A 24,616-nucleotide genomic window follows, 5' to 3' on the forward strand; every position below is an offset into this window, starting at 1 on the left:
TGGGTCTCAAATCATTCAAAAAATGTGAACTTCGAATTTCTTGATTGTCATACATTAAATACGCAAATTTTATAAAGAGGGCGTGGTGATGCTTTTCCACATTAATACCCAAAACAAAATACGTGTGGTGTTCAAAATGGAAATAGTGTTTTCAATAACAAAAACTATTAACGCACATGAGTAAAAACAGAAATGAAGAAATTGAACAGAAAGTAAATGTATGGTGAAGCTACTATTAAACGCCGTCTTTGAAAAAATATAAGCGGCGTTATCAGCGAAACTCCCAGAACTTTAATCTTTGCCTCCCATGAATCAGACAAGAACCAAATCAAGCTTATCTGGGATTATGAAGGCATCTACAAAATCATCGAAAACTAAAACAAACAAATACAGTAGAAAATATCTAATTCAGATCGGAGGCGCACTGAGGATGACATTCATTTTGCCGTAGTATTTATAAGGGGAAGCGTCATTCTGAAAACCCTATATGCTGATTCGCCATGGGCCCATACATAGGAAGCCCATTATTCATTTGCTCAACGCCCCAATTTACAATAACCCAACTTATCTCATTATATACACTTTAGAAATTAAATAAGTTTTAGTATAAAATTGATAAAATAAGAGATTAAAAAAAAAAAAAAAAAAAAAAAAAAAAAAAAAAAAAAAGAAGGTAAAAGTAAGAGAGTGGAGTGAAAAAATAATGAATTAGTGTTAGTAGATTATTGGATTTATTTAAAAGAACATATTTTTATGAAACAGGCTACAAATGAAAGAGTTTCGAATTTTAGATTATTCTCTACCTTGCTTTATTATTAATTTTTTCTATTTTAACTATTTTTATCATTTTTTCAATTTGATTGTGAAAATGAGGTGTGTCAAGTAACGTTAAATGGATGAGTATATAATACTAATATCAACATCTTTTGATGAATCACATGGGATTCTACACAACAGTTTTCACATTTATAATTTTTAGTTGTAATATCATCTTTGACTCTTTGTTCTGATTTCCTTCAGCATTGAAAGCTGTAATTCATAAATTACATAACAAAACAAAACATTACAAAAAAAACTAAAATTGAAGTAGCTGTAAAAGTAGTTGCTTTGATCCCAAGTTTTGAGTCAGTAAGATCATTTCAGTTAAAATTTTTCCGCGTTTGCCTGAATAACCAATCACTTCTTGCGTTCTTATCCATGTTGTTAAAGAGACACGTTTATTTTATTTTTTGCACAATATATTCATATTTTCCTATTTGTCAAATTAATCCTGGTCATTGTAGATAAAGATTAATTTAAATACTTATGAATGTATTATCTAGATTGCTTCCCGCGTTTACTCTCACATGAATTAAGTCATGCGTGCAAGCTATTTGTTGATAAAGGATCATCTCAACCCTCCACTATTTCTTTTTTTTTCTCCTAACCGATTTGATCCTCTTTAAGCTTCTCCTCAACAATCTTTGTCTCTACACACACATATATATAACATCACTTTCCCATCCCCCTCTATCAAAATCCCTTGAAATTCTATACTATCTTTCCCATCCACCAATATTTGCATAGATCTTGAACTATTCTAATTTTGGTATGTTTCATGACTGAGTCTTCTGTTAGAATTCATCATATCATATGTATTGCATGCGTATCTGTATGGTTAAAGTTTTAAACACCCAAAATTTCACTGTTTCTGCTTCCTCAATACATTATCAACCCAGATTTGTACGCACATTCTCTCTAATATTTTTCTTACTTAGCTTCCAAGCAACCAAAGTTTATTTATTTATTAGTGTTGGATGATTGTAGTGTTCAAGATTGAAGACCATGGGAAGCCATCTGAGCAAGAAGCCTGATCAAGAAAGCCAGTCATCATCATCATCAAACAATCTCCCCTTGTCGAGGGAGCTGAACTCGTACTCGGCCTCCTGCAGAGTGGACGCCGATCTACAGGCGTTCGACGCGTCTCTGCAGGCTCGAACAAGCAACGTGATCAGCTCCCTCGCCGCGGGAGTGGAGGTGAGAGCTCTCTCCTTGGATTCACTCCGACAAGTCACGGAATGCCTCCTCGACATGAATCAGCAAGTGGTCAAAGTCATCCTCGACTGCAAGAAAGACATTTGGAGGAATCAGGACCTGTTCGATCTGGTGGAGGATTACTTCGACAACAGCCTCAAAACCCTCGATTTCTGCGCCGCCCTCGACAAATGCCTCAAGCGCGCCCGAGACAGCCAGCTCCTCATCCTCCTCGCCCTCAACCAGTTCGATGAGGAACACAACGACAACGACGCTGGGGAAATTAGGTATTCGAAAACGTTGGAGGAGTTGAAGAGTTTCAGAGACGCAGGGGATCCTTTCAGCGATGAATTCTTCCAAATGTTTCAATCCGTTTACCAGCAGCAGATGCACATGCTGGAGAAGCTGCACAACACGAAGCACAAACTGGACAAGAAGCTGAAACGCATCAGCTCATGGAGGAGAGTCTCGGCCATGATATTCGCAGCGACATTTGCTGCGGTGCTGATATGCTCGGTGGTGGCGGCGGCGATGGCGGCGCCGCCGGTGGCAGCGGCGTTGGCGGCAGCGACGTCTATCCCTTTGGGGTCGATGGGGAAGTGGATAGACTCGCTGATGAAGGGGTACGAGAAGGTGCTGATGGGGCAGAAGGAGATGGTGAATTGCATGAATGTGGGGACCTTTGTGACCATTAAGGATTTGGACAGCATTCGGTTGCTGATAGACAGGTTGGAGATCGAGATTGAGTCGCTGGTGGGGGCTGCGGAGTTCGTGATGAGGAACGAGGAGGCGGTGAGAGTTGGGATAGAGGAGATTAAGAAGAAGGTGGATGTGTTCATGAAGAGTGTGGAGGAGTTGGGGGCGCAGGCGGATAACTGCAGCCGCGATATTAGGAAGGCGAGGACTGTCATTCTGCAGAGGATCATCAAATCCCCGCCTCATTCTTCATATTAATCTATTACTCCTTTGGGATCCATATTTGATAGTAGTAATATTCATAGGAAGTTGCTTTCCATTTTAGCAGTTGAAGTTTACTTATTCATAGATTACATACTGATATGACTCATTCTTTTAATGTGATTCTTGATTTTAACAATTGTTTTCTCGTGATTTTATATCTTTATATACATGATAAAGTATGTGAGTGATGAAGAACAACAGAATTCGAGTGATGAGACTGATGGGGTGGGTCTATTGGAGCTCAGCTACAGGTTTATTTATGAACTCCGCGATGCAGTTTTGTCGATCATAAGGATAATAGCAAGTTCAGTTCACATTTTGGATTCTAAATCCGTCTTTAGCTCACAAGTATACATACATGTCTAGATATTGGAAACGTACGAAAGGTGTTTTGGCCTTTCATATAGAGTCTTTGTAGTGAAACAGAGGATCATAGTGATCTCCTTCTTCCTCAAAATTGGGGGAATAAATAGATGCTCCCATTGAATCATTCGTGGCAAGACCACTCACTGTATTAAGTTTGATTCAAGACTGAAGAGATGGAATAGTCAGTACTATCTCCCCTTTTTGAGTTATTTTATTTGAAGTTTGATTGTTCAGGGAAAGGTTGAAACAGCTTTTTTTAATTCAGGACACACTCACTCAAGTAGACATAGAGAGTGACTTTTTCCTGTGTTGTTCTAAGCTTGAATCATCTACTATGAGCACCTTCAAAATCTCCAACATTGGATCTACTTCTGCCAAGCTCAACATCCGTATCTCAAACGCTCAAACCTCATGCCCTCACAGTTTTTGTCATGGTCTTTCTATTTTGTCTTATTTTTTCCACTCCAATTTAATCCTGTGTCCAATATTGTTTGTATCCATTTCTGCAGTCACCATTAATTTGTGTGTGCGTGTGTGAAAGCTGATATACATGAATCGGCAGTGCAACTTAGGAAAACTGGAAAAGTTCGTGTGAAGGATTCAAGTGTTTGATTTGGGGGCTACACACTTTAGCTATGGTGGGGTTGATGAGCATTTTGAGAGGTACATTCTCTCACCAATCTGCTAACATTTTTTTTCGATGTTTCTATCTTGACGTGTTATATATGTAAAGAAATTTGGTTGGTGAGCATAATGAAATTATTTTCCAGAATATGATGGTGGTGGTGTAATATTTTGAAATTAGGTGACAACATGCATTGTTGGAGACTATAAAGGAAGCAGTGCCTGAAATGTGGATGTCAGAGATGAAGAGTGCTTGTCCTAAGCTTACGATCATCAAGTTGGAAATGAAGCCCCCCTCTTCAAAATTGGATTTACTATTTATAATCAATATAATTACTTTGAATAAATTATTAGTTACTTATATATTTGGTTTGTTATTATTTCGCATTAAATGTCTAACCTTGATTCTATTATTGATCCGATCAGATGGAATATATTTTAGAATTTTATATAATTCTTGTTTAGTTTCATGTGTATTTGACTATATTTAGGCCAAATCAAGGCCTTATTATAATATTTATGTTAGGTGATTTTATCTTGAAAGTGTGCATGAAGCTTACTTCAATTATATGATTATTAAATGGTCTGGGAGTAGAGGGCTACTGGTCTCATTTTCTATATATTTTGGATACTACGAATACCAATTAGATACAGAAAGTCGTCATCCCTTGAAATAAAAAATGGTCATTTTACATTATTAAATGTCGTCTTTTATAACAGAAAGATATTAACCTTGTAATAAACAATCTAAAAACTTGATGTTATAAAAAATCTTGTCTTCATAATCAAGACAAAATGTCAAAACATGTCCCCACCCGCCACCATCCATCATTTTGAGCCTTAATATTTGTTTTCAGGAGTATGGTTTCTATCTTGAACCTCCATATATACTCTTATTAATTAACGTTTGAAAATAATTTATCGTCTAACTTGAATAAATTATAAGTACTATTGAAAATTGGATTTTAAACATAATATCTACTTGTAATATTCTCTTTGTATGTCTCACATAAATGAAAAGGTTGATTTATCTGATATTGAGTTAAACTAATAGGGAGATGATTCCAATGAGTAAATTAATCATCGTTTATTTTTTAACAGTTCTTTTCACTTTAATTTTCCATTGACCAATCAGCTTGCATAAGACAAATATATACTTCGTCACAATTAGTAGTGTTGAAAATTGAAGCTCATACCCATTAATCGAGTTTAATTTGAATGATTTCATTTCTATAAAAATTAAAAAGGTTGAATATTTAATTTGCAAAAAATGATTACAATAATAGTACACACAACACTTAATTTAGTTCACGAAATGATCCTTGAATATTCAATCCACCAAAACATAATTTGATCACATAAATCATGTATTTACAGCATAGATTTCTTCGAAGATCATGAAATATAGTAACAATTTAAAAACAGAAAGTCTGTCAACTTCTTCAACAAGAAAAACTCTGAAGTAGTCAATTCATAGCAAGAATGATTAATCCATCCTTGATATCGAAATAATATACAAATCCCATAAAATAAGAAAAGTAACAACTCCAAAAATGACCATAAACTTTGCCTTAAAACATTTCAATCTTCAACTATTGCACTGAGCTTCGCAACAAACTTGCGCTGGCCGGCGCCGCCCCCATCCCCACCGAGGAGCGGCATCTCCTTCTCACAAAACAACGCCGCCGGCCGAGCCCGCTTCGACCAGCAACAGCAGCAGCATCTAACAATCCGATCGCCATCATCATCATCATCATTAGTCGCCAGAGCTAAGCTCGCTTTCAAGGCCAGCGCCGCCATGTCCTCCGCCTGCAGGCGCACGCTCCGCCACGCCAGCGGAAGCTCGAAGTAGATCTCCCCGGGCTGCAGCGCCTCGTGGCCGCCCATCGCAGCCGGGAACTCGCCGAATTCCATCTCGTCGGAGCTGCATATGAAGCAATCGGGATCCGGCGGCAGCAAAAGCGAAACCCTAACCGGCCAAGCAAATTCATGGAGTTGGCCGGAGACGAGGATTAGTTTTGCTGTGGCTGTGATGAGAGTGGATGATTTTGACTCGCATGATCTGTAATTTCCCATTAATTTGGAAGCAAGAGAATGAGGACTTTGTGTGGGGAATAAAATTGAAATTTTGAGAGTCATATTTTATAGGGAGATGAGATGGATTGCGATGCATGCATTTTTTCAAACAATTATTTTCATTGTTGTCACGTCGTTTCATCCGTCCTTGTTTGGACTTTAACTGAGGGAGGTCTATCTTTGATTTTTGATTGCTAAATCGACCATTTTTAATTAAAAATAATTATTAGGAGTATAACACTACAATCATATAAAAGTTTCACTCATCGTCAATTAATTTGCTTACCTTATTAAAGATTATATTTGTTTTTTGTGCAAGTATGTAATTTGATACAAGGATTAGATATTATCTGAGATAAATAAAATTACATAAAAATATAAGATAAATAAAAAAGCCTAAAATTGCGTTTGCCGGGAGTCGAACCCGGGTCTATTGCTTGGAAGGCAATTATCCTAACCGTTGGACTACAAACGCTATTGATACTGTTAGTACTTCAAAATAAATTCTTGTGTTTGTAATGCATCGTGAATCCTTCATTGAGGAGATTGTAATTGCGTTATGTATTTTGATATAGTGCTTATTATTACAACCAATAATCCAAAATAAAATCCAGAATTTACCTTTCTGCTACATCCAACTTAATTTTCACAGATTACTGTAGTTTGAGAATTAGGTTTGTTTAATTTGTAGAATTGAAGAATTGGGTAATTGTTTTATATATTATTCATAAAGAGATTGTACAGATATATAGGCTAGAGGAGCTATACACAGTAAGATTTTCTCAATCAATTTCTTCTAATTACTCGGCCATAATCTTTTCCTGATTTTATGCAATCTTCTTTTCTCGTAGAATATTCTAGATCTTCTTTCAACACTCTCCCTTAAGTTAAGTGACGGGATTCCCGAAACTCAACTTGCCCAACACTTCTTGAAAGCTTCTTGCAGAAACTGCTTTGGTCAATATGTCTGCCAGTTGGTCTTCTGATCTCACATATGGGATCTCCACTATCTTCTCCTCGAGATTCTGCTTTATGAAATGTCGATCGATCTCGACGTGCTTCGTTCTATCATGTTGTACCGAGTTCTCCGAGATACTAATTGCAGCTTTGTTATCACATAGTAATCTGCAAGTTTTCTGCGGCTCCAAGTTTAGCTCCTTCATTAGCCTCCTAAGCCAGAGAATTTCCGTTAAGCCACTTCTGATGCCTCGGAATTTAGATTCGACACTTGAGAGAGCCACCACCTTTTGTTTCTTACTCCTCCAAGTCACCAAGTTCCCACCAAGGAAGGTGAAATAACCTCCAGTGAAGCGTCTGTCGACCAAATTCCCTCCCCAATCAGCATCTGTATATCCATGAATATCTAGGTGCCCATTCTTCCGGAACAGTACTGTCGAATATAGAAAGAAGAAAGAAGATCAATGATTGAGGCATAATTGATACTTGATTGATGCAGTCTAGAATAGAAAATATTGTGTAATATATTCCCTAGAATAGAATGATTTCCTCCTGTAATTAAGTGATCCTCCATATTTAGTGCGTTAGTAAATGGTTACAAGGACAAATTTTAAATTTTGAAAAGACTCTTGGGTCCAGAGCGGAAAGAACTGAGGCTCTGATACCAACTGTAACAGCCCGGTTTTCTAGGGTATAATAAATACGGCGACTGCTACCAAAACGGACTTAAAAGCAATAAAAACATAGGCTAGGGTTTCATTTAAAGAGATTTGACCAAGGTATTAAACGAACTATCAAAGCAGTAAGTCAACGGTTTAATCAAGAAAACCAAAGAAGAATAAATACTATAAACTATGAGTTTAAACCACCCTTATCTCCCCACTTTCATAAATTTGCAACATAAAAGAGTTTAAGAATAAAGCCCACCTTGACTGCTTAGGTTTCAAGTATGATTCCCTCTTTTGTTATCCGGCTTCGCAACCAAAGTTTCACCTTTTAATCACATATGCACATATCATGTATTAGCTTCAACATCAACTCCTAAATCATGCGTGTCTCAACGTTTCCCCTTATTCCCACCGATCTAGTTTACGTTTATCATTCAAACCAAGACATATTCATCATATAAGTTTATTGACTCAACAATCTTAGATCTAACATCAACTTATGCCACACATGAGGGTTATTCGCATGTCACACACACACACACGCACGCGTACACACACACACGCACACATATTTTCCATATACCATTTATCCCACTTTCACTCAATCTAGATGCATGAGGGTTCAAGAATACCGATTAATCGGTTAGATGAAGAAAGATTAATATATAGGTACCTTTTCTTGTCAAAACGAACGGTAGAAACAAAGTAGAGACTTGATTCTTCGACAATTCTTGAGGCTCAAACTCAAATTCTTCTCAAAAGATGAAGAATTATAGAAGAAAATTGAGAGAGAGAGAGAAGAGAGTGAGTGGCGTGTGATTTGGGGGTGGGGGGCAAAAATTTTGGGGTTAGGGTTAGGTTTTGCTCTTATTTATAGGGTTCAATAAAATCTTTAGGTAATTAAATAGAATATTTGGGAAGATTTGATTCTCCACAATTAAATAAAACAAATATTGTGGAGTAGAGAGGAAGAAACAAGAAGTGGCGTGAATTAGGGTTTTCAAGCTAGGGATTTTAAAAAATCCTTGGCTTTTATTTAGCCAAGATTTTATTTGGTATATTTTTCGGAGTAAAATAAAATATCACGGAGCAAAATAAAATACTAAATCTCCTACCAAATATTGGAAATAGGCGTGTATATAGGTTCTCCCATAAGGAATAGATTTTAATTATTAACTAAAAATAAGATATGGCAAGATCTCCTTGAGGTATGGTAAGATTTGCTAGAATATTTATATTTATGTATGGAAGGAATCAAATAAGGGATCAATTAAACAAATAAAATAATTCCTTCTTCCCAAACTTAGGTGATTTTCGAAAATCACCTAGAATAAATATGGGTGTCGATTTTTCTCATAGAGAAATAGAGAATAATTAGGTTTTGGATTTAATTTGGATAAATATCCCAAGAAATAAATTAAATCCGGAAAAATAGAATTCCTTCTCCAATAATAGTAGGGATCGAAAATTTCAAATAATGTGGTTATAGTATTTATGGAAATTTCCTAATAATCTCACTCACCCTTAAACAAATAATTCACCACATAATTTCATCTTTAAAAATCAAATATTCGCATGCCACGTCATATACTCAACGAGTTTGACTTTTCAATCCAAACCTCAACCCTAGACACAACTTGGTCATAAGAACTCATGCAATAAATTCATTCAATTAATTCACGTCTCCCACGTCATCAATAAAAATTTTACGGCTCTAAAATTAGGGTTCGAAAAAGTGGGGTGTTACAATACATCAACCAGAAAATAAGAGAACAAAGCACATTCTCTACACACATTCTCTACAATGTCTAGCAACCAATCTTGCCCTACCTCTCTCGATTACCATCTTTAAGATGGTATCAAAGCAGGTTTGGGACTCAGAACAGATTCATCACCGTCCCGGGCATACCTTTCCCGACCTTTTCTAAAATACCTACAAAATCACCAAAATGTCAGAATCTGACGAAGCCACAGAACACCCCCAAATAACCAATATGAATTCCTCTACAGATCTTGCTGCACAATTTGCAGAATTCCCGAAATGGCAAAACAGCCAACAAACAAAGCCAATAAACCAACCACCAAGCCAAATCTCCCCTCAACTAGAATCGTTTGGGGAAATCCACCTTCAAGCCAAGCTAAATGGAGATAATTACTCTTTTTGGTCAAACCTGATGGAGCGGGCTATTGGAGGGAAAGGCTTAGCATCTCACATTGATGGAGTTCACGGCCCTCCCTCGATCGACAGCCCAGACTATCCCAAATGGAAGCAGCGAGATCACTGTTGTTTCAATTGGATCATCAACAACATTGAGATTAACTTAGTAAGCGAGGTTTTCCAGTACGCTACAACTCGAGATCTATGGGAGGGTCTGGTGATCACATACGGAAGTGGTGCCGACCCATTCCAAGTCAGTGATCTACATAAGTAGGCGTATGGTATGAAGCAAGGTAACCTGTCGCTGGAGGCTCTCTGGGTCAAATTCCAGGACCTCTGGATCTTGATCAATGCGAGGGACCCGAATCCCATGGACACCCCTAACACAATAGAGAAATACAACAAAAACACACAGAGGCATAGGCTGTATCAGTTTTTGTGGGCTTTAGACGAAAAATACGATGCAGTCAAGAGGGAACTACTGAATAAAGAACCATTACCCACTGTGAGGGAAGCCTATGGAGTAGTTAGGCGAGAGTCAGCCAATTTGAAGGTTATGAAGACGACCCACGAGCCCAAGGAATCTGAAGTCGGAATCGGCCTCGGAGCTTTCGACCGAGGTCGCCCAGCGCCGAATCCACCACCTCACTTTCCAACCAACCGAAGGGGAGAAGAAGATAAAAGCAAGCTCTCGTGTAGTCACTGTGGTGGGAAGAAGCATAACCGAGAGACATGCTTTCTAATCCATGGCTACCCGGGATGGTGGGAGGAGATGAAGAAAACGCGACAAGCTAGAGCAAATCGCGGTGGAGGAAGAGCCTCAGCATCAGCGGCAGCGGCAGTTGGAAACCGAGCCGCCTACACCGAAAACTCGGTGGGCAACTTCGGTGCTCCAATCGCCGGAAATAATGGTGCCGAGAGAAGTAGGGAGGACGACAAGGCAGTCGCCACAGTTACGGCGGCTAGGGTTTGCGGTGGAGGAAAGGAGGCGGCGGATAATGGGAGTGAGGCGGCTAGGGTTTGGAGTGAAGGTAAAGGGGGGTTCTCTTTTTTTAACCCCTCGATTTCTCCTTTATTCCACTACATACCCCGTTCAAATTATATTACTACTAGCACCCCCAAAAATCTGAATAAATTACCTCCTGGCTGTGAAACTAAAAATAATTCCCTTAGTGAATCTCCAGAACGGTGTAAATATTGAAATACACCCCACTGTGCCATGTAGTAATTCTTTCTATGCCTTAGCAAATTCCTCAACATCAAAAATAGGTGAAAAAAATAGTCATTGGATTTTTGACTGCGGGGCAACTGATACGATGTCCTTCGACGCCTCAGTTTTTTGGAAATTTCAAAGTCTCGAAAATCTTTTGTCCAAACGGCTAGTGGGGACTTGGCACCAGTTCAGGGGGCGGGCACCATTAATATATCCCCAACCTTGCGACTCTCAAATTGCCTCTTTGTTCCCTCTTTATCACACAAATTATTATCTGTGAGTCATGCAACGAAGGAACTTAACTGCAAGTTACTAATGCAACCTCATGTCTGCTTATTACAGGATACCCAGACGGGGGCGATAGTTGGGCGTGGCACTAAACGACACAGACTGTACTATGTGGATGAGGAGGCCCAACAGAGTACTGCGTTGCTATCTCACGGACTAACTGACAAAACAAGTTTGGCTTTGGCACCGCCGGTTAGGGCATCCTTCCATAGGATATCTTCGTTTACTTTTCCCTAAGTTAATTGAACCATCTTTTTCCTTGAATTGTGAGACATGTTTTTTGGCCAAAAGCTACAGACATTTGTTTAAATAAACAATACTCGTATGAAAACTCCTTTTGCTTTGATTCATTCTAATGTTTGGGGTCTTGCACCGGTTAATGGGGGGCAATGGTTTCGTTATTTCTTACTGTTTGTGGATGATTATTCGCGTATGACTTGGGTTTATTTTTTAAAGACAAAATCTGAAGTTTTTTAAAAATTTACTCAATTTTATACTCTTGTACAAACTCAATACAAACAGTCTATCCAAATTCTTAGGTCCGACGGGGAGGGGGGGGGAATTTGTTAACTCCAAAATGCAGGATTTTTGTGTCAAAAGGGGTTTGGTTCACCAAACAACATGCCCTCACACTCCGGAAAAAAATGGTGTTGCAGAAAGAAAAAACAGATATATCCTAGAAATAACTAGAGCCTTCCTAATTGAATAAAAAAACCCCAAATCTTTTTGGCCCGAAGCAATTGCTACATCAGTCAATCTCATAAATCGCCTCCCCACACATATCCTAAACTTTTAGACACCCCTGGATATTTTTTCCCAACAACTCCCTATTCCATCATCCCTCAGCCTGGAACCTAAAATTTTTGGATGCACCGTATTTGTTCATATACCCAAAATCGAACGGTTAAAATTCTCTCCTTGTGCAATTAAATGTGTTTTCCTTGGATATGGTAAAACTCAAAAGGGGTATAGGTGCTATGACCCAAAAACACGAACCTTATATACCACAATGAACTGCGATTTTGTAGAAGGGGAATACTTTTATGACCAATCCAGTGGTCAGGGGGAGAACCAGTCAGAGAATACTCCAACTAGTGAGCCACTAGATTGGTTACTACCCAGATCCATCATACCGAGCACCGAGAAAAATCCAAGTCAGGGGGAGAAACCTAGTACCGGGAAAAACCGAATGAGGGAGATAACCGTCCACCAAATCCAAGTTCTGTTACAGATGTCGGCCCACCGGAGATGGTTAGCGGTACCGCTGGGCAACCAAATCCAAGCGTACTAGACGTGGAGCCAAGTGACATGGCCGGCCCATCGCCTCCGCTCTCGGATCCTGAGGTAAATAGATCTGATAATAGCATTGTTCCCGTAGCTTCTGCGGATATTACTAATGATGACAGGCAAGGGGTAAACGATGGTGAAACCATATGCGTGGGACAGTATGACTTGCCAACAAGGAGTACAAGGGGTGTCCCTCCAAAGAGATACTCCCCAGACTGGAAAGGCATGAAAACCAAATATTCTTTAGTAAATATTGCTCAGGGGAAACTAATAGAGATGGCAAGGGCCTTCGAAGCTGCCCTATACGAGGAAGAAGAAATTCCCCACTCATTTGAGGAGGCAATGAAGCACAAACATTGGAGAGATGCAATGAAGAAGGAGATCGATGCCCAACATTGGAGAGATGCAATGAAGAAGGAGATCGATGCCCTGATTAAAAATGACACATGGGAGAACTGCACCCTACCCAAAGGAAAGAAACCAGTGGGGTGTCGGAGGGTATTTACGATCAAAAGACGAGCAGATGGTTCAATCGAGAGATACAAAGCAAGATTGGTAGCAAAATTATATACACAGGTCTATGGTGTGGATTATTCTGAAACCTTCTCCCCAGTTGTCAAGTTGAGTACGGTGAGGACTCTTCTGTCTGTCGCAGCATGCAAGGATTGACCATTGCATCAGTTCGATGTCACCAACGCATTCCTACATGGGGAGCTCGAGAAGAATAAAGAAGTTTACATGGAGATTCCTCCAGGCTGTTTCGAGGGATTTGGAGAAGGGGAGGTATGCAGATTAAGAAAAACACTATATGGGCTTAAACAATCTCCAAGGATATGGTTTGGAAGATTTTGCGAGGCAATGATTAAGAATGGATTCAAGCAAAGCCACTCCGATCATACACTATTTGTGAAGAAAAGGGGAAGCAAGGTGACATGTCTGATTATCTATGTGGACGACATGATCATCACTGGAGATGATACAGAAGAGATCGAGAACCTGAAGGAGAACTTGTGCAAAGAATTTGAAATGAAGAATCTTGGAGCCCTAAAATATTTCTTTGGGAATCGAAGTATTGAGATCAAACCGTGGAATTTTTCTGAGACAGAAGAAATATGTGCTAGATCTATTAGCGGAAACAGGCCTATTGAAGTGCAAGCCTGCAGAAACTCCAATGGTACCTAATCATGGACTAAAGATTGTAGAAGGAGCAAGCTTGACAAACCAAGAAGAGTACCAAAGGTTAGTAGGGAAACTAATCTACTTATCTCACACCAGACCCGACATTGCCTATGCTGTCGGCATAGTCAGTCAGTTCATGCATCGACCCCAAAAGGACCATATGGAAGCTGCACTAAGAATAGTGAGGTATCTAAAAGGGACTGTTGGCTATGGGGTATTCTTAAAGAAAAGAGAAGATATGGAGATAGATGGATATACAGACGTTGACTGGGCAAGTAATCCGATCGACAGGAAATCAACGGGAGGATACTTCACCTTTGTGGGTGGTAACCTGGTCACTTGGAGAAGTAAAAAACAGAAGGTCGTGGCATTATCAAGTGCTGAAGCTGACTTCCGTGGAATCAAGAGCGGCCTAATGGAAATTCTGTGGCTACGGAGACTACTAACTGAGATAGGTTTCCCACCTACTCGAAAAAGTCGACTGTTCTGTGACAACAAAGCGTCGATCACGTATCAGAAAATCCTGTGCAACATGATAGGACTAAACACGTGGAAGTAGACCGCCACTTTATCAATGAAAATCTTGAAGGGGGAGTCATTGAATTTCCGTTCGGCAAATCCGAGGAACAACTTGCTGATATCCTCACCAAGGTTGTGCATCCCAAAGTCTTCAAGGAAGTTTTGGACAAGTTGAACATTGGAGACACCATTGCTCAACTTGAGGGGGAGTGTCGAATATAGAAAGAAGAAAGAAGATCAGTGATTGAGGCGTAATTGATACTTGATTGATGCAGTCTAGAATAGAAAATATTGTGTAATATACTCCCTAGAATAGAATGATTTCCTCCTGTAATTAAGTGATCCTCCTCTCCTATATAAGAGGGAGGAATTGTACACAATACATCAACCAGAAAATAAGAGAACAAAGCACATTCTCTACACACATTCTCTACAATGTCTAGCAACCAATCTTGCCCTACCTCTCTCGATTACCATCTTTAAGAAGTACTCCATGTCCGACAGTTCCTTTTAGGTAGCGGATCACTTTTAGTGCGGCCTCCCAATGTTCGTCCTGCGGGTTGTGCATGAATTGGCTGAGCACTCCTACTGCGTAAGCTATATCAGGCCTGGTGTGAGATAGGTAAATGAGTTTCCCGACTAGTCTCTGGTATCTTTACCGATTGGCAGGAGCCGCCCCCTTGATAAGTTGAAGTCCATGATTCTGGACAATTGGAGTGTCTGCTGGTTTGTACTCAAGCATTCCTATATCTGTTAGAATATCTAGGACATATTTTCGCTGGCTTATGAAGATTCCCTTTCCGGATCTAAGTACTTCGATTCCAAGGAAGTATTTAAGGTCTCCAAGATTCTTCATCTCGAATTCTGTAGCTAGATGGCCTTTGAGTTGCTCAATCTCTTCGATATCATCTCCAATGATAATCATATCATCCACATAGATGATTAAACAAATGATTTTCTCTCTTTTTCGTTTGATGAAGATAGTGTGGTCGGAGTTGCTCTGCTTGTACCCATATCTCTTCATTACATCTGTAAATCTTCCAAACCATGCCCTCGGTGACTGATTCAGCCCGTACAATGTTTTCTTCAGCTTACACACCTTTCCTTGACCAAACTCATCAGAAAAACCGAGTGGAGCTTCCATATATATTGGGTCCTCCAATTCCCCATGAAGGAACGCGTTGGTGACGTCATATTGATGAAGAGACCATTCTCTATTAGCCGCAATTGAGAGTAGGACTCTTACAGTGTTCATCTTGGCAACGGGAGAAAAGGTTTCAGAGTAGTCAATTCCTTGTGTTTGTGTGTACCCCTTTGCCACTAACCGAGCTTTATATCGTTCAATGCTTCCATCTGGCCTTCGTTTGATTGTGAAGACCCAACGACACCCTACTGTATGCTTTCCATCAGGCAATAGACTCACCTCCCACGTGCCATTCCTTTTTAATGCTTTCATTTCAACTAGCATCACCTCCCTCCAATGTTTGATTTTCATAGCTTTTTCAAATGTTCGAGGAATCTCCTCCTCGTACAGTGCCGTGTGGAATGCTCTTGCCATTTTAGAGATATTGGCTTCGACGAAGTTCGCTACTGAGTATCTGCTCTTTCTCCCCATTCTTTCAGGTGAGTACCTCTTGGGAGGAATTCCTCTCGTACTTCTTGGAAGAAGCACATATTGACCAGTGTCTTGATCAATAGTAGTATCTTCATCTTCTACAGGAGGGTCAGGAATAATAACTGAACTTTCAGGATGTGGGCTAGAAATTACCTCGGATTCCGTTACAGTTGGATCAGAGGAATGCGGCGGAAGATACTCCCTAAACCCTAAACAAATAAAAAGATACTCCCTTCGTCCCGGCTAAGATGACACATTGCTTAGCCGGCACGGGATTTTAGGAGTTATTGGTGTGTTTAATTAGAGAGAGAGAGGGTGGATGTAAGTATTAAAGTAGAGAGATAAAGAAAGATGAATATTTTAATAGGAGTGAGAAAAAGTGGTTGAGTGTATTAATTAGAGAGAGAAAGTTATCAAAAAAGGAAATATGTCATCTTAGTTGGGACAAACTAAAAAGGAAAACTTGTCATCTTAAGCGGGACGGAAGGAGTACTATGTTCGCCCAATTTAAGCGTCTTCACGTATAATGGAGCATTGGAACGTCCATGAACCACGTGGCGCAAGCATGGGAATGTCATGATTAAATTCAAACACCCTAAATAGGATATTTTTGAGTTGCCATTCATACACCGAATCACATTAATTACTTAGATGAAAGTCATAATTGACGACGAATCTATTTATTATACATATATTGAAGGACTGATAATGACATGAATTAATTATTAATAAGAATTCAGGCGGGCTCGATTCTGAATTTGCGTGTCAGAAAGAGAATGGTTAATTGGCAAGTAATTAGGGTCAATTGTTGGCAAAATATAGGTGTACCCACGAATTTGATTCCTCTTCTGATTTGATCGCAATCAACGGTCCCATTAATTCGTTAACAAAATTGTGGCTCTTGTTTATCATTACTTTATAGTTATCGGATTAATGGACCACTCACAACGACAACGGCTAGTCGAAGATTTAAATTTTAGATTAATTACATTATACATAAAAGAAATGAAGATCGGCGACCAAAAATTCTCTCTTTCTTCGGCTGCGTTGTCTGGTTTGGAAGGTTTTTTTTTCCCGAAGTCTCTTCTCAGGTCCTCCGTCAACAGAGCCTTTCCTCGTTATTTCAGCAGCAGACCAGGCCTACAAGCTACAGCTGCATTTGTTCATTTTTTTCTTGTAAAAAATGTACTAACACGCTTTTGAATACTCTATAACATTTTACAATGGGCCAAGTTATAAAAGGAAAAAAAAACATAAACTAAGAAAGCCCAATAAGAGAAATGGGCTGTAGAATTCAGGAAAAATATTTAAACAAAATTCATAATAATAATATTATTCCCTACTCCATCATCGTAGATGCGTTTTTTGGGTACGAAAATTGAGGACCTACTAATGTTTAGTGAATTGAATGAGAGGAGAGAATAGAATGTCTCGTTAAAAGTGAAGCATTCCATTTTGGTATACCATTTTAAACTGTGGTGATTAATGTGTTAAGTAGAGATAGAATAAAGAAATGACTCACTTATAATAAAATCACTGAAATGAATACAATTCAATTATGATTGATTATGTGGAATACTCCCACAATCCCATATTTTTTGTGCTGTTAATTTTATTTGAGCTTTCTTTAGTTAAAAATCTTAAAATGTTAGTAGTACTTTGAAATTTGTATTTAGATTGATAAATTCAATTTGAAATTATGATTATATATATTTTACGGAGTATATTTTTAGAGTAACCAGACTAATTCTCCATATTCTCATTTCTACAATCTTACCAATCATTTAAGAAATTCAAAAAATTAAATTGATATTCCATAAACTCTCCATAGTTTAAAGTGTGGATTCTCCATCACCCAAAGCTAAAACTTAAAAGTGTGGCTTCGTCACTGTGTCCAATAATATTTCGTCAAGGAGAATCAATCGAAACTGTTAATTTAGCATGAGAAAACATAAAAAATGAACTGATGTGATAGTTAATACTCCTATATAGTTTTGATGACCTTGATTAAGGCAGTGGCTAAAAAACGAGATCACATACCATTTGATAGGATCATATACTAATTCATATAAGGATGTACATAAATCATTAAATATTAATAAGCATCGAATTTCATTGTTTGATAATAGTCTTATTTATCTGGACATCAAGGATGCGATGAGGCCAGCGATGAGGGTGGTGGGATCCCCTAGAATAGCAGACACCACAAATTGTAGGGCGAGTCCCGCCATCTCGCAACATTTTTTAGCTTTGCCGCCTTTGGATTTGGTGTGATTCACATGAGTCTCCAGCGTGGCTTTGAGGCTAGGGATTTGCCGCACTCCGCTGTTGCTGTTGCTGTTGCCGTTGCCGTTGTACAGGTCGTGCCAGCTGTCCACCAACATGTCCATCACGCACGCCACATGAAGGTTGTACTTCTTGCATGATGATCTATAGCTCCAACTCCTCCCCTTCCTTCCACATCTGCATCACTTACCAATATATGCCTCAATTTTGTTTTACCTTAAATTAATTGCCAATGAATTCTAGACCAAATGTGACTTAGAATGTAGTAGTTCAAAATTTAAAAGAAATGATGGGATACGATTTTAACTTTTAAATTTTATCTAAACGATGTCGTCAGGACAATTTAAATTCAAGAAATTCGTAAATTTATCTTTCAAATTTTGAAGTTATATATTGCAAACCAAAATTAAGTACCTCCGAAATCCTCTATTAAAATGCGTGTTTCACGAATTAAAGAAATACCACTACAAAGTTGATTGATTTAATCAAACATAAGAATTCAATGGGAATTTTTTTCTCGGGATATAGGATAAAATTAAAATACTACCAGTAAAGTTGAAAAGGCACGCATTAATTCGCCGAGAAGAGGATACCAATATCAAATTCGTAGTGTAAATCAAGAAATTGTTGCATAAAAATCGTCAAGTTGATTTTGGTGAAGATAACGTATACTATAATTGAAAAAAATGAAATACATGTACCTGTGGCAGGGAGCGGTAACTTTAGCGTACAAAAATAATTTGATATCGGCGTCGTGGTGCAGCATGGGCAGCTTAGCGCAACAAGGGTGGAGGTCGAACCCACACAGCTTGCAGTGATAGACGAACCCCGTCACCCGCCTCTCGCACGCGTTGCAGCAACGCGCCTCCGTCCCCGGGGGCCGGCTGAGGAACTGGAAGGCGCACTTGGGGTAGAAGGGGTGCACCAGGGTCGGGGAGGGGATGGCGCAGTGACTGTGGAGATCGAAATCACAGGCTGCACCGTCGCACTTGTAGGAGGACCCGATCCCTACTTCCTTGCACCCGTCGCATTTGAACGGCGCCTCCGCGTACCCGAATTTCAGGCCTTGGTGGGGGTGGCTCCAGTGGGAGATTTCCTTGTATTTCATGTTTATGTTAATTTAGGCCCTCTCCACACCACTTCATTTATAAAACTTCTGTTTTACTATGTTCTTTTGTTTTTTTTTTGGCTTAGCTTTATGTTTGGTACTCTATTTTAGAAAGTACTACTATACTTTAAGTTTAAGTTGGTATTTTAAATTAAATTAAATTAAATTAATGATTTTGAAAATATATACACTATTTTATGTGCATTTCATGATAATATTGATCCATGGTTACAATCCATTTGGCACGGTTATTCTTTTTTTTTTTTATAATTTTTATCTTTAAGTCGACGTCGGTGGGGCTGGGGTGCATAACGAATAAAGTATGCAAGAATTGGAATTTTCACTTTACCTGATTTCTCCAAATGCACTATCTCATTCATAAAGTTGAAGCCATCCTCTTTAAATACGTACAGAATATTAGGTAAATTTTAGATTTTATTGCGACAATAGGAAATTCATATCATCATAAGGAGTATTTCCGAAAAGCAGTTAAATGCATATTAATTGATTTTGATAATACAGTGATTTAATATATTTTTACACGGTAAACTGATAGTAGTACATTTTATATAAATTAATACTACATATAAAAATTTTGAACTAATATGCTAATTATGTTATTAATGTAAATATGTTATGATTGTAATTATTCAAAATAAGTATTCTTCTGAACCTTCATAATTAAATTATAATACTCCTAAGTCTTAACTGAATAAAGAAAATTCACACACGCAAACGAAACATTTTCCTAAAATTATGCCTGAATTCAGAAAATTAAAGGACAATATGTGAGTGAATTGATTCTAATTTCTAATCAGCTTCATCGCTCAACAAATCCAAAAAGTGAAAAACAAATATCTTGATGAATATTAACTTCGAAAATGAGTCTAAGAAGGCATAAAGGTGTCAAGCTCTTTGGCTTTCTACTTCCATAACATGTTAATACATGCAGAAGAAAATAGAGAATAACCAATTGCCTAAGCAACGTATCCCCCAATCACTCAAAAGGTGATGGCATGCCCCTCGTGGCATCAAATACTAGAAAAATTATAGTAGTAGTATAATTCAAAAATATTTTTCTCCCTCATGGTCAAGAAAGCGACCTGGAATATATTTTAGTTTTAAACAATAAGATCGCATTCACTTTGGTTGCAAGGGATAATGAGAGAAAAGAAGATTCTCACTCGATGATTAAATTTCTTCATTTCTTCTAATGCTTATCTATGAAAAATAATTTGATTTCTTATTGGAGTAAAACTGAGTAACAAGATATGGCGGAATTCCTTTTATCCATAACGAATTAATATGATGGAATAAGAAAGGAATGTTCATCCAATTTACTTATAAGAAGTTATTTTCATAATCAAGTGTATAAAGCTTCTCGTCCTACTAATTGTAATTATATTGATGAACTATGATCTCTCTCAATTAGAGTCATGCGAATAAATCTATACACCTTGACTAGAGGTTCTTAAGGTTTATGGTGTTGGAAAAATAAATTGATGTGTCCCATGTATGTTGGAAAGAGAATGTTTGGAGCCCAACTTGTTGGGAAGAGAACAACATTTATATTGTGAAGTTCCAATAAGTATAGTTCCTAGGTATATTTATATCTAGGTCCTATAAATATCTATGTAGTATGTATCTCAAATAACAATTCAAATCTATCAAAATGTAGTCTTCAAGAGTTCTTTAGTTTTATTTTCCGCATTTTACTTTTCAACATGGTATCAGAGCAGGTTTGATCCTTACATGGATCGATCTGTGTCTATAAAAAAAAAAAAAAAATGAAAACCCCCTCGAGAAAAAAAGGAAGGAGGCAACCAACTTTGTTGGGAAAGTGTTGGAGGAATTTGTGAGTATAGATCCAAGTTGGTGAATCTCACTAAGGTTAGAGCTCTCTAGAATGATCTTTCGGAAGTTGAGGGCTGGAACTATGCCCGACGGGAAGTTCTTCACCAGCAAAGTGACGGCATAAAAAGACCCGATGGATGAAGCTGTTGCTCTACTAATGACCAATCGTGGTGGAGATGGCAGCGGCGAGAAGCAAGGTTGATGGCTGAACAGTGCTGGCAGCAGCGGCATTTGCCCGCTGAGTGAAAGAGCTGTGGCGCTAGATGATCGAAGCGAACAACGCGAACGACGGAGTTGTGTCACCGCGAAAAAGCAGTGGGAAAATCAGAGGCAATTACCTCACAAGGCCCTTGTTCTGGCGAATTGGGAAAAAGAGGAGATGAAGTCCCTGACAGCAGCTACGCGCACAACCGCAGTCAAGAGAAGAAAACAGAGGAGTAATCCTCGGTTTGTCCGGCCGAGGGGGAGAGGACTGCCGCATCCGGAGAAACCAGAAGGAGGCATCTCGACGGAAAGGAGACATGACTGAAGTTTACACCTTCAACTACGCTGTAAACTTGGGTGTCGGAAAAGTGTTTCCAAATGGAGGTGCAAACTAAAAGTGCATTGGCGCCGATGAACAGATTGTCACCAAGAAGAGAAGATTCAGGAAATGAGTCAAAGCAGTCGAAGATTTATCCGGTAGAGGGGGAGAGGAAGTACACTACCGGAAGATTCGTCTCCACTTCTACCAGCCATAGTGGTGTGTGCAGCCAGTTAACCAGAAAAGAAAGCAGCTACGAAGGAGGCGCGGTGCACGATTGACGAAAGAGTCGAGGCTTGAATCGGCGAGGAAATCTGTCGTGATGACGGCAAGAGGAGAAAGCGAAGTGAAAGAGTGGTTGGAGAAGTTTCACCGCCGGCTAATGGTGACACAATTTGTGAAGGGATGACGGGCAGCCAATCTAGTAGCCGAGAAGAAGAGGCTGCCCGGAATAGGGGAGCACAATACCACAGAAGCAGGTGACCGGAGTTACAAATGATGTTGTGCAGGTGATGGAGAAAAGATGGCCAGCCGTGATGAGGAAGGAGAAGTCGAGACTTCCAGAAAGGGAGCCGAGAAAAAGCAGTCTTTGATGTCGGAAGTGCAAGTGTACAACACAAGAGCAGATCCAAAATGAAGTCTTTAGTCAGTGAATCATCCGAAAGAGAAGGAGAACACTACCATTGTCGGATGATTTAACCCACCGCCGGAGAAGGTGAGTGAATAACGAGGGATAGGCGTAATGGTGCCTGGATGAATGCTGAGAAGAGAGCAGCGAAAGCAGCCCGTAGAAAATGGGCCGCCGAGAAGGGCAAGGCACTGATCAAGCATATGCAGTCGAGAAAGTTGCACCCTGCAGAGCTGAAGGCCTGTGTTAGGGAAGATGCGACAAAGGAAGCAGTCACCGAGAAGATATCGCTGGCTGTAAGGAGCCGCGAAGTTTGGCTGCGACTCACCGAAGGAGGCCGCCATGATGAAACCAAAGTGAAAGGTTGATTGGAGAGGTCTCACCATCGGACAAAGAGCAGAGGTCGCCGGAGGACAGGTTGTGCAGGAGTTAAGCCTTCTCAGTCTAGGGTTTCCAAAATAGGATAAAAGATGGAAAGAAGAATCATGGGTCATCCTCCATATCTTGGGCCCAACGGTAAAAAATGGCTCAATCATATTGCCCACAAGATTTGTTCTATATAATAAATGCAGCCTCCAAGAAGTGTGAGTTGGGCTTTCAGCTAAGCTCAAATTTGAAGAATTGCATCAAGACGATGTCTTTTGCATAATGCATATGAATAAACTCCTCGACAAGAGTCAAAACTGTTTGAAAAATTGAAGATGGCTCCTAATGGCATGAGCTAAAACTGCCGAAGATGGCTCCTAATGGCACAAGCTAAAACTGCCGAAGATGGCTCCTAGATATGAGCAAAAATTGTCTAAGAACGCTCCTAGATACGAGTTAAAACTATCTAAGATGCTCCTGGATACGAGCTAAAAATGTCTAAGAAGGCTCCTTGACATGAGTTGAAACTTCCAACCAAAAATTGAATAACTCTATGACACGAGTTAAAACTGTCAACAAAAAAAATGAAGAAGCTCCTTGAAATGAGTCTAAACTCTCAATGATGAAGAGGTCCTTCATAAGAGCCTAAACTTTCAATGAAGAAAAATGAAGAAGCTCCTTGAAAAGAGTTTAAACTTTCAATGAAAAAAAATAACTCTTTGATACGAGTATAAATTATCAATGATGAATTAAAGAAGCTCTATGATACGAGCATAAACTGTCAATGAAAAGTGAAGAACTCCTGAATACGAGTATAAACTATATGTCAAAGTGAAGATCGTGCAAGTTAAGTGTCGAAAAAACTCGATACTTAACTTGAGGGGGGGTGTTGGAAAAATAAATTGATGTGTCCCATGTATGTTGGAAAGAGAATGTTTGGAGCCCAACTTGTTGGGAAGAGAACAACATTTATATTGTGAAGTTCCAATAAGTATAGTTCCTAGGTATATTTATATCTAGGTCCTATAAATATCTATGTAGTATGTATCTCAAATAACAATTCAAATCTATCAAAATGTAGTCTTCAAGAGTTCTTTAGTTTTATTTTTCGCATTTTACTTTTCAACATATGGTTCGGCGGTTAACTGCAAAACCGTAACCGATGCTTACGGTTCCGAACCGAAACTGTGATAATTTACCCGAACCGAAACCGTAGATTTTAGAACCGTGATTCGGTTTAGGTTCAAAAATTTTCGAATCGAAACCAGGCCGGAACAGCCAGCGAAAAACTGACGGAAAATCGTGAAAACTGAAATTGAGCCGAAACCTAAAAAAACACCGAAAACCAGCGGTTCGAAACCGTGAATAACCGTAAAAAAACTGGTTATTGAAACCGAAACTGTAACCGTGAAACACCCTTGCGGTTCAGTTCCAGTTTCAGTTCGGCAATTTTCAAAACCGGAACCGGCAGTTCCGAAACCGTGGGCACCTCTAGCCTTGACGATTGAGAATGTTAATAAAGTGTAATGAACAATAAGTTTTGATATAAAAAAAAAGAACAAATAAATATTCCCTCCGTCCCACAAGAACATGCACTCTTTCCTTTTTAGTTCGTCCCACAAGAATATGTACTTTCTAATTTTGGAAAAAATTTTCTCTCTAATGAGATGAGACTTATTCTCCACTAACAATACTTTAATTACTTTTTTCTCTCTACATTTCTTACTTTATCAATTTTACATTAAAACTCGTGCCGAACCTAAAGTGTATATTCTTTGGGGATGGAGAGAGTATTTATAGTAATGATAGAACAACGCCGTTTTGTGTGCTAACTATGCATAGTTTTAATATGTTTAACGCTAATGTTCAAAACATTTGCAATTTGTCAATGAAGTGACGAAGCTAATTCTAATGATAATCCAATACAA

The 24,616-nt window shown here is 39.0% G+C and overlaps 3 protein-coding genes and 2 non-coding genes across 5 annotated transcripts; 1 reads left to right on the forward strand and 4 right to left on the reverse strand.

The window, feature by feature from the left end:
* Positions 1–214: 214 nt before the first annotated feature.
* LOC125185791 (small nucleolar RNA snoR83) lies at positions 215–345 on the reverse strand. Its single transcript, XR_007170288.1, has one exon. It is a non-coding gene; the product is annotated as a small nucleolar RNA snoR83 (small nucleolar RNA).
* Positions 346–1,484: 1,139 nt separating this feature from the next.
* Positions 1,485–3,109, forward strand: LOC125185321 (UPF0496 protein At4g34320-like). The gene is made up of 2 exons (XM_048081844.1): positions 1,485–1,588; positions 1,807–3,109. The coding sequence occupies exon 2, from the start codon at positions 1,825–1,827 to the stop codon at positions 2,965–2,967; it is 1,143 nt and encodes a 380-aa protein (XP_047937801.1). The 5' UTR covers positions 1,485–1,588; positions 1,807–1,824; the 3' UTR covers positions 2,968–3,109.
* Positions 3,110–5,401: 2,292 nt separating this feature from the next.
* Positions 5,402–6,088, reverse strand: LOC125185215 (uncharacterized). Its single transcript, XM_048081714.2, has one exon. The coding sequence runs from the start codon at positions 6,037–6,039 to the stop codon at positions 5,545–5,547; it is 495 nt and encodes a 164-aa protein (XP_047937671.1). The 5' UTR covers positions 6,040–6,088; the 3' UTR covers positions 5,402–5,544.
* Positions 6,089–6,442: 354 nt separating this feature from the next.
* TRNAG-UCC (transfer RNA glycine (anticodon UCC)) lies at positions 6,443–6,514 on the reverse strand. The gene has a single exon. It is a non-coding gene; the product is annotated as a tRNA-Gly (tRNA).
* Positions 6,515–17,943: 11,429 nt separating this feature from the next.
* Positions 17,944–19,380, reverse strand: LOC125220076 (protein VACUOLELESS GAMETOPHYTES-like). Its single transcript, XM_048122198.2, has 2 exons — positions 18,911–19,380; positions 17,944–18,386 (listed from the first exon to the last, which is right to left on the reverse strand). The coding sequence occupies exons 1-2, from the start codon at positions 19,315–19,317 to the stop codon at positions 18,059–18,061; spliced, it is 735 nt and encodes a 244-aa protein (XP_047978155.1). The 5' UTR covers positions 19,318–19,380; the 3' UTR covers positions 17,944–18,058.
* Positions 19,381–24,616: the final 5,236 nt, after the last annotated feature.

This window comes from Salvia hispanica, chromosome 1 (genome assembly GCF_029641045.1).
Source record: "Salvia hispanica isolate PSC_SH4W2 chromosome 1, Shi_PSC_v1, whole genome shotgun sequence".
Taxonomy (NCBI): Eukaryota; Viridiplantae; Streptophyta; class Magnoliopsida; order Lamiales; family Lamiaceae; genus Salvia; species Salvia hispanica.

Coding starts and splice junctions, on each gene's coding strand:
- LOC125185321 (XM_048081844.1), top strand. CDS start 1,825: ATGGGAAGCCATCTGAGCAAGAAGCCTGATCAAGAAAGCCAGTCATCA.
- LOC125220076 (XM_048122198.2), bottom strand. CDS start 19,317: ATGAAATACAAGGAAATCTCCCACTGGAGCCACCCCCACCAAGGCCTG. Junction 18,387..18,910: donor GTTACCGCTCCCTGCCACAG/GTACATGTATTT, acceptor TAAGTGATGCAG/ATGTGGAAGGAAGGGGAGGA.
- LOC125185215 (XM_048081714.2), bottom strand. CDS start 6,039: ATGGGAAATTACAGATCATGCGAGTCAAAATCATCCACTCTCATCACA.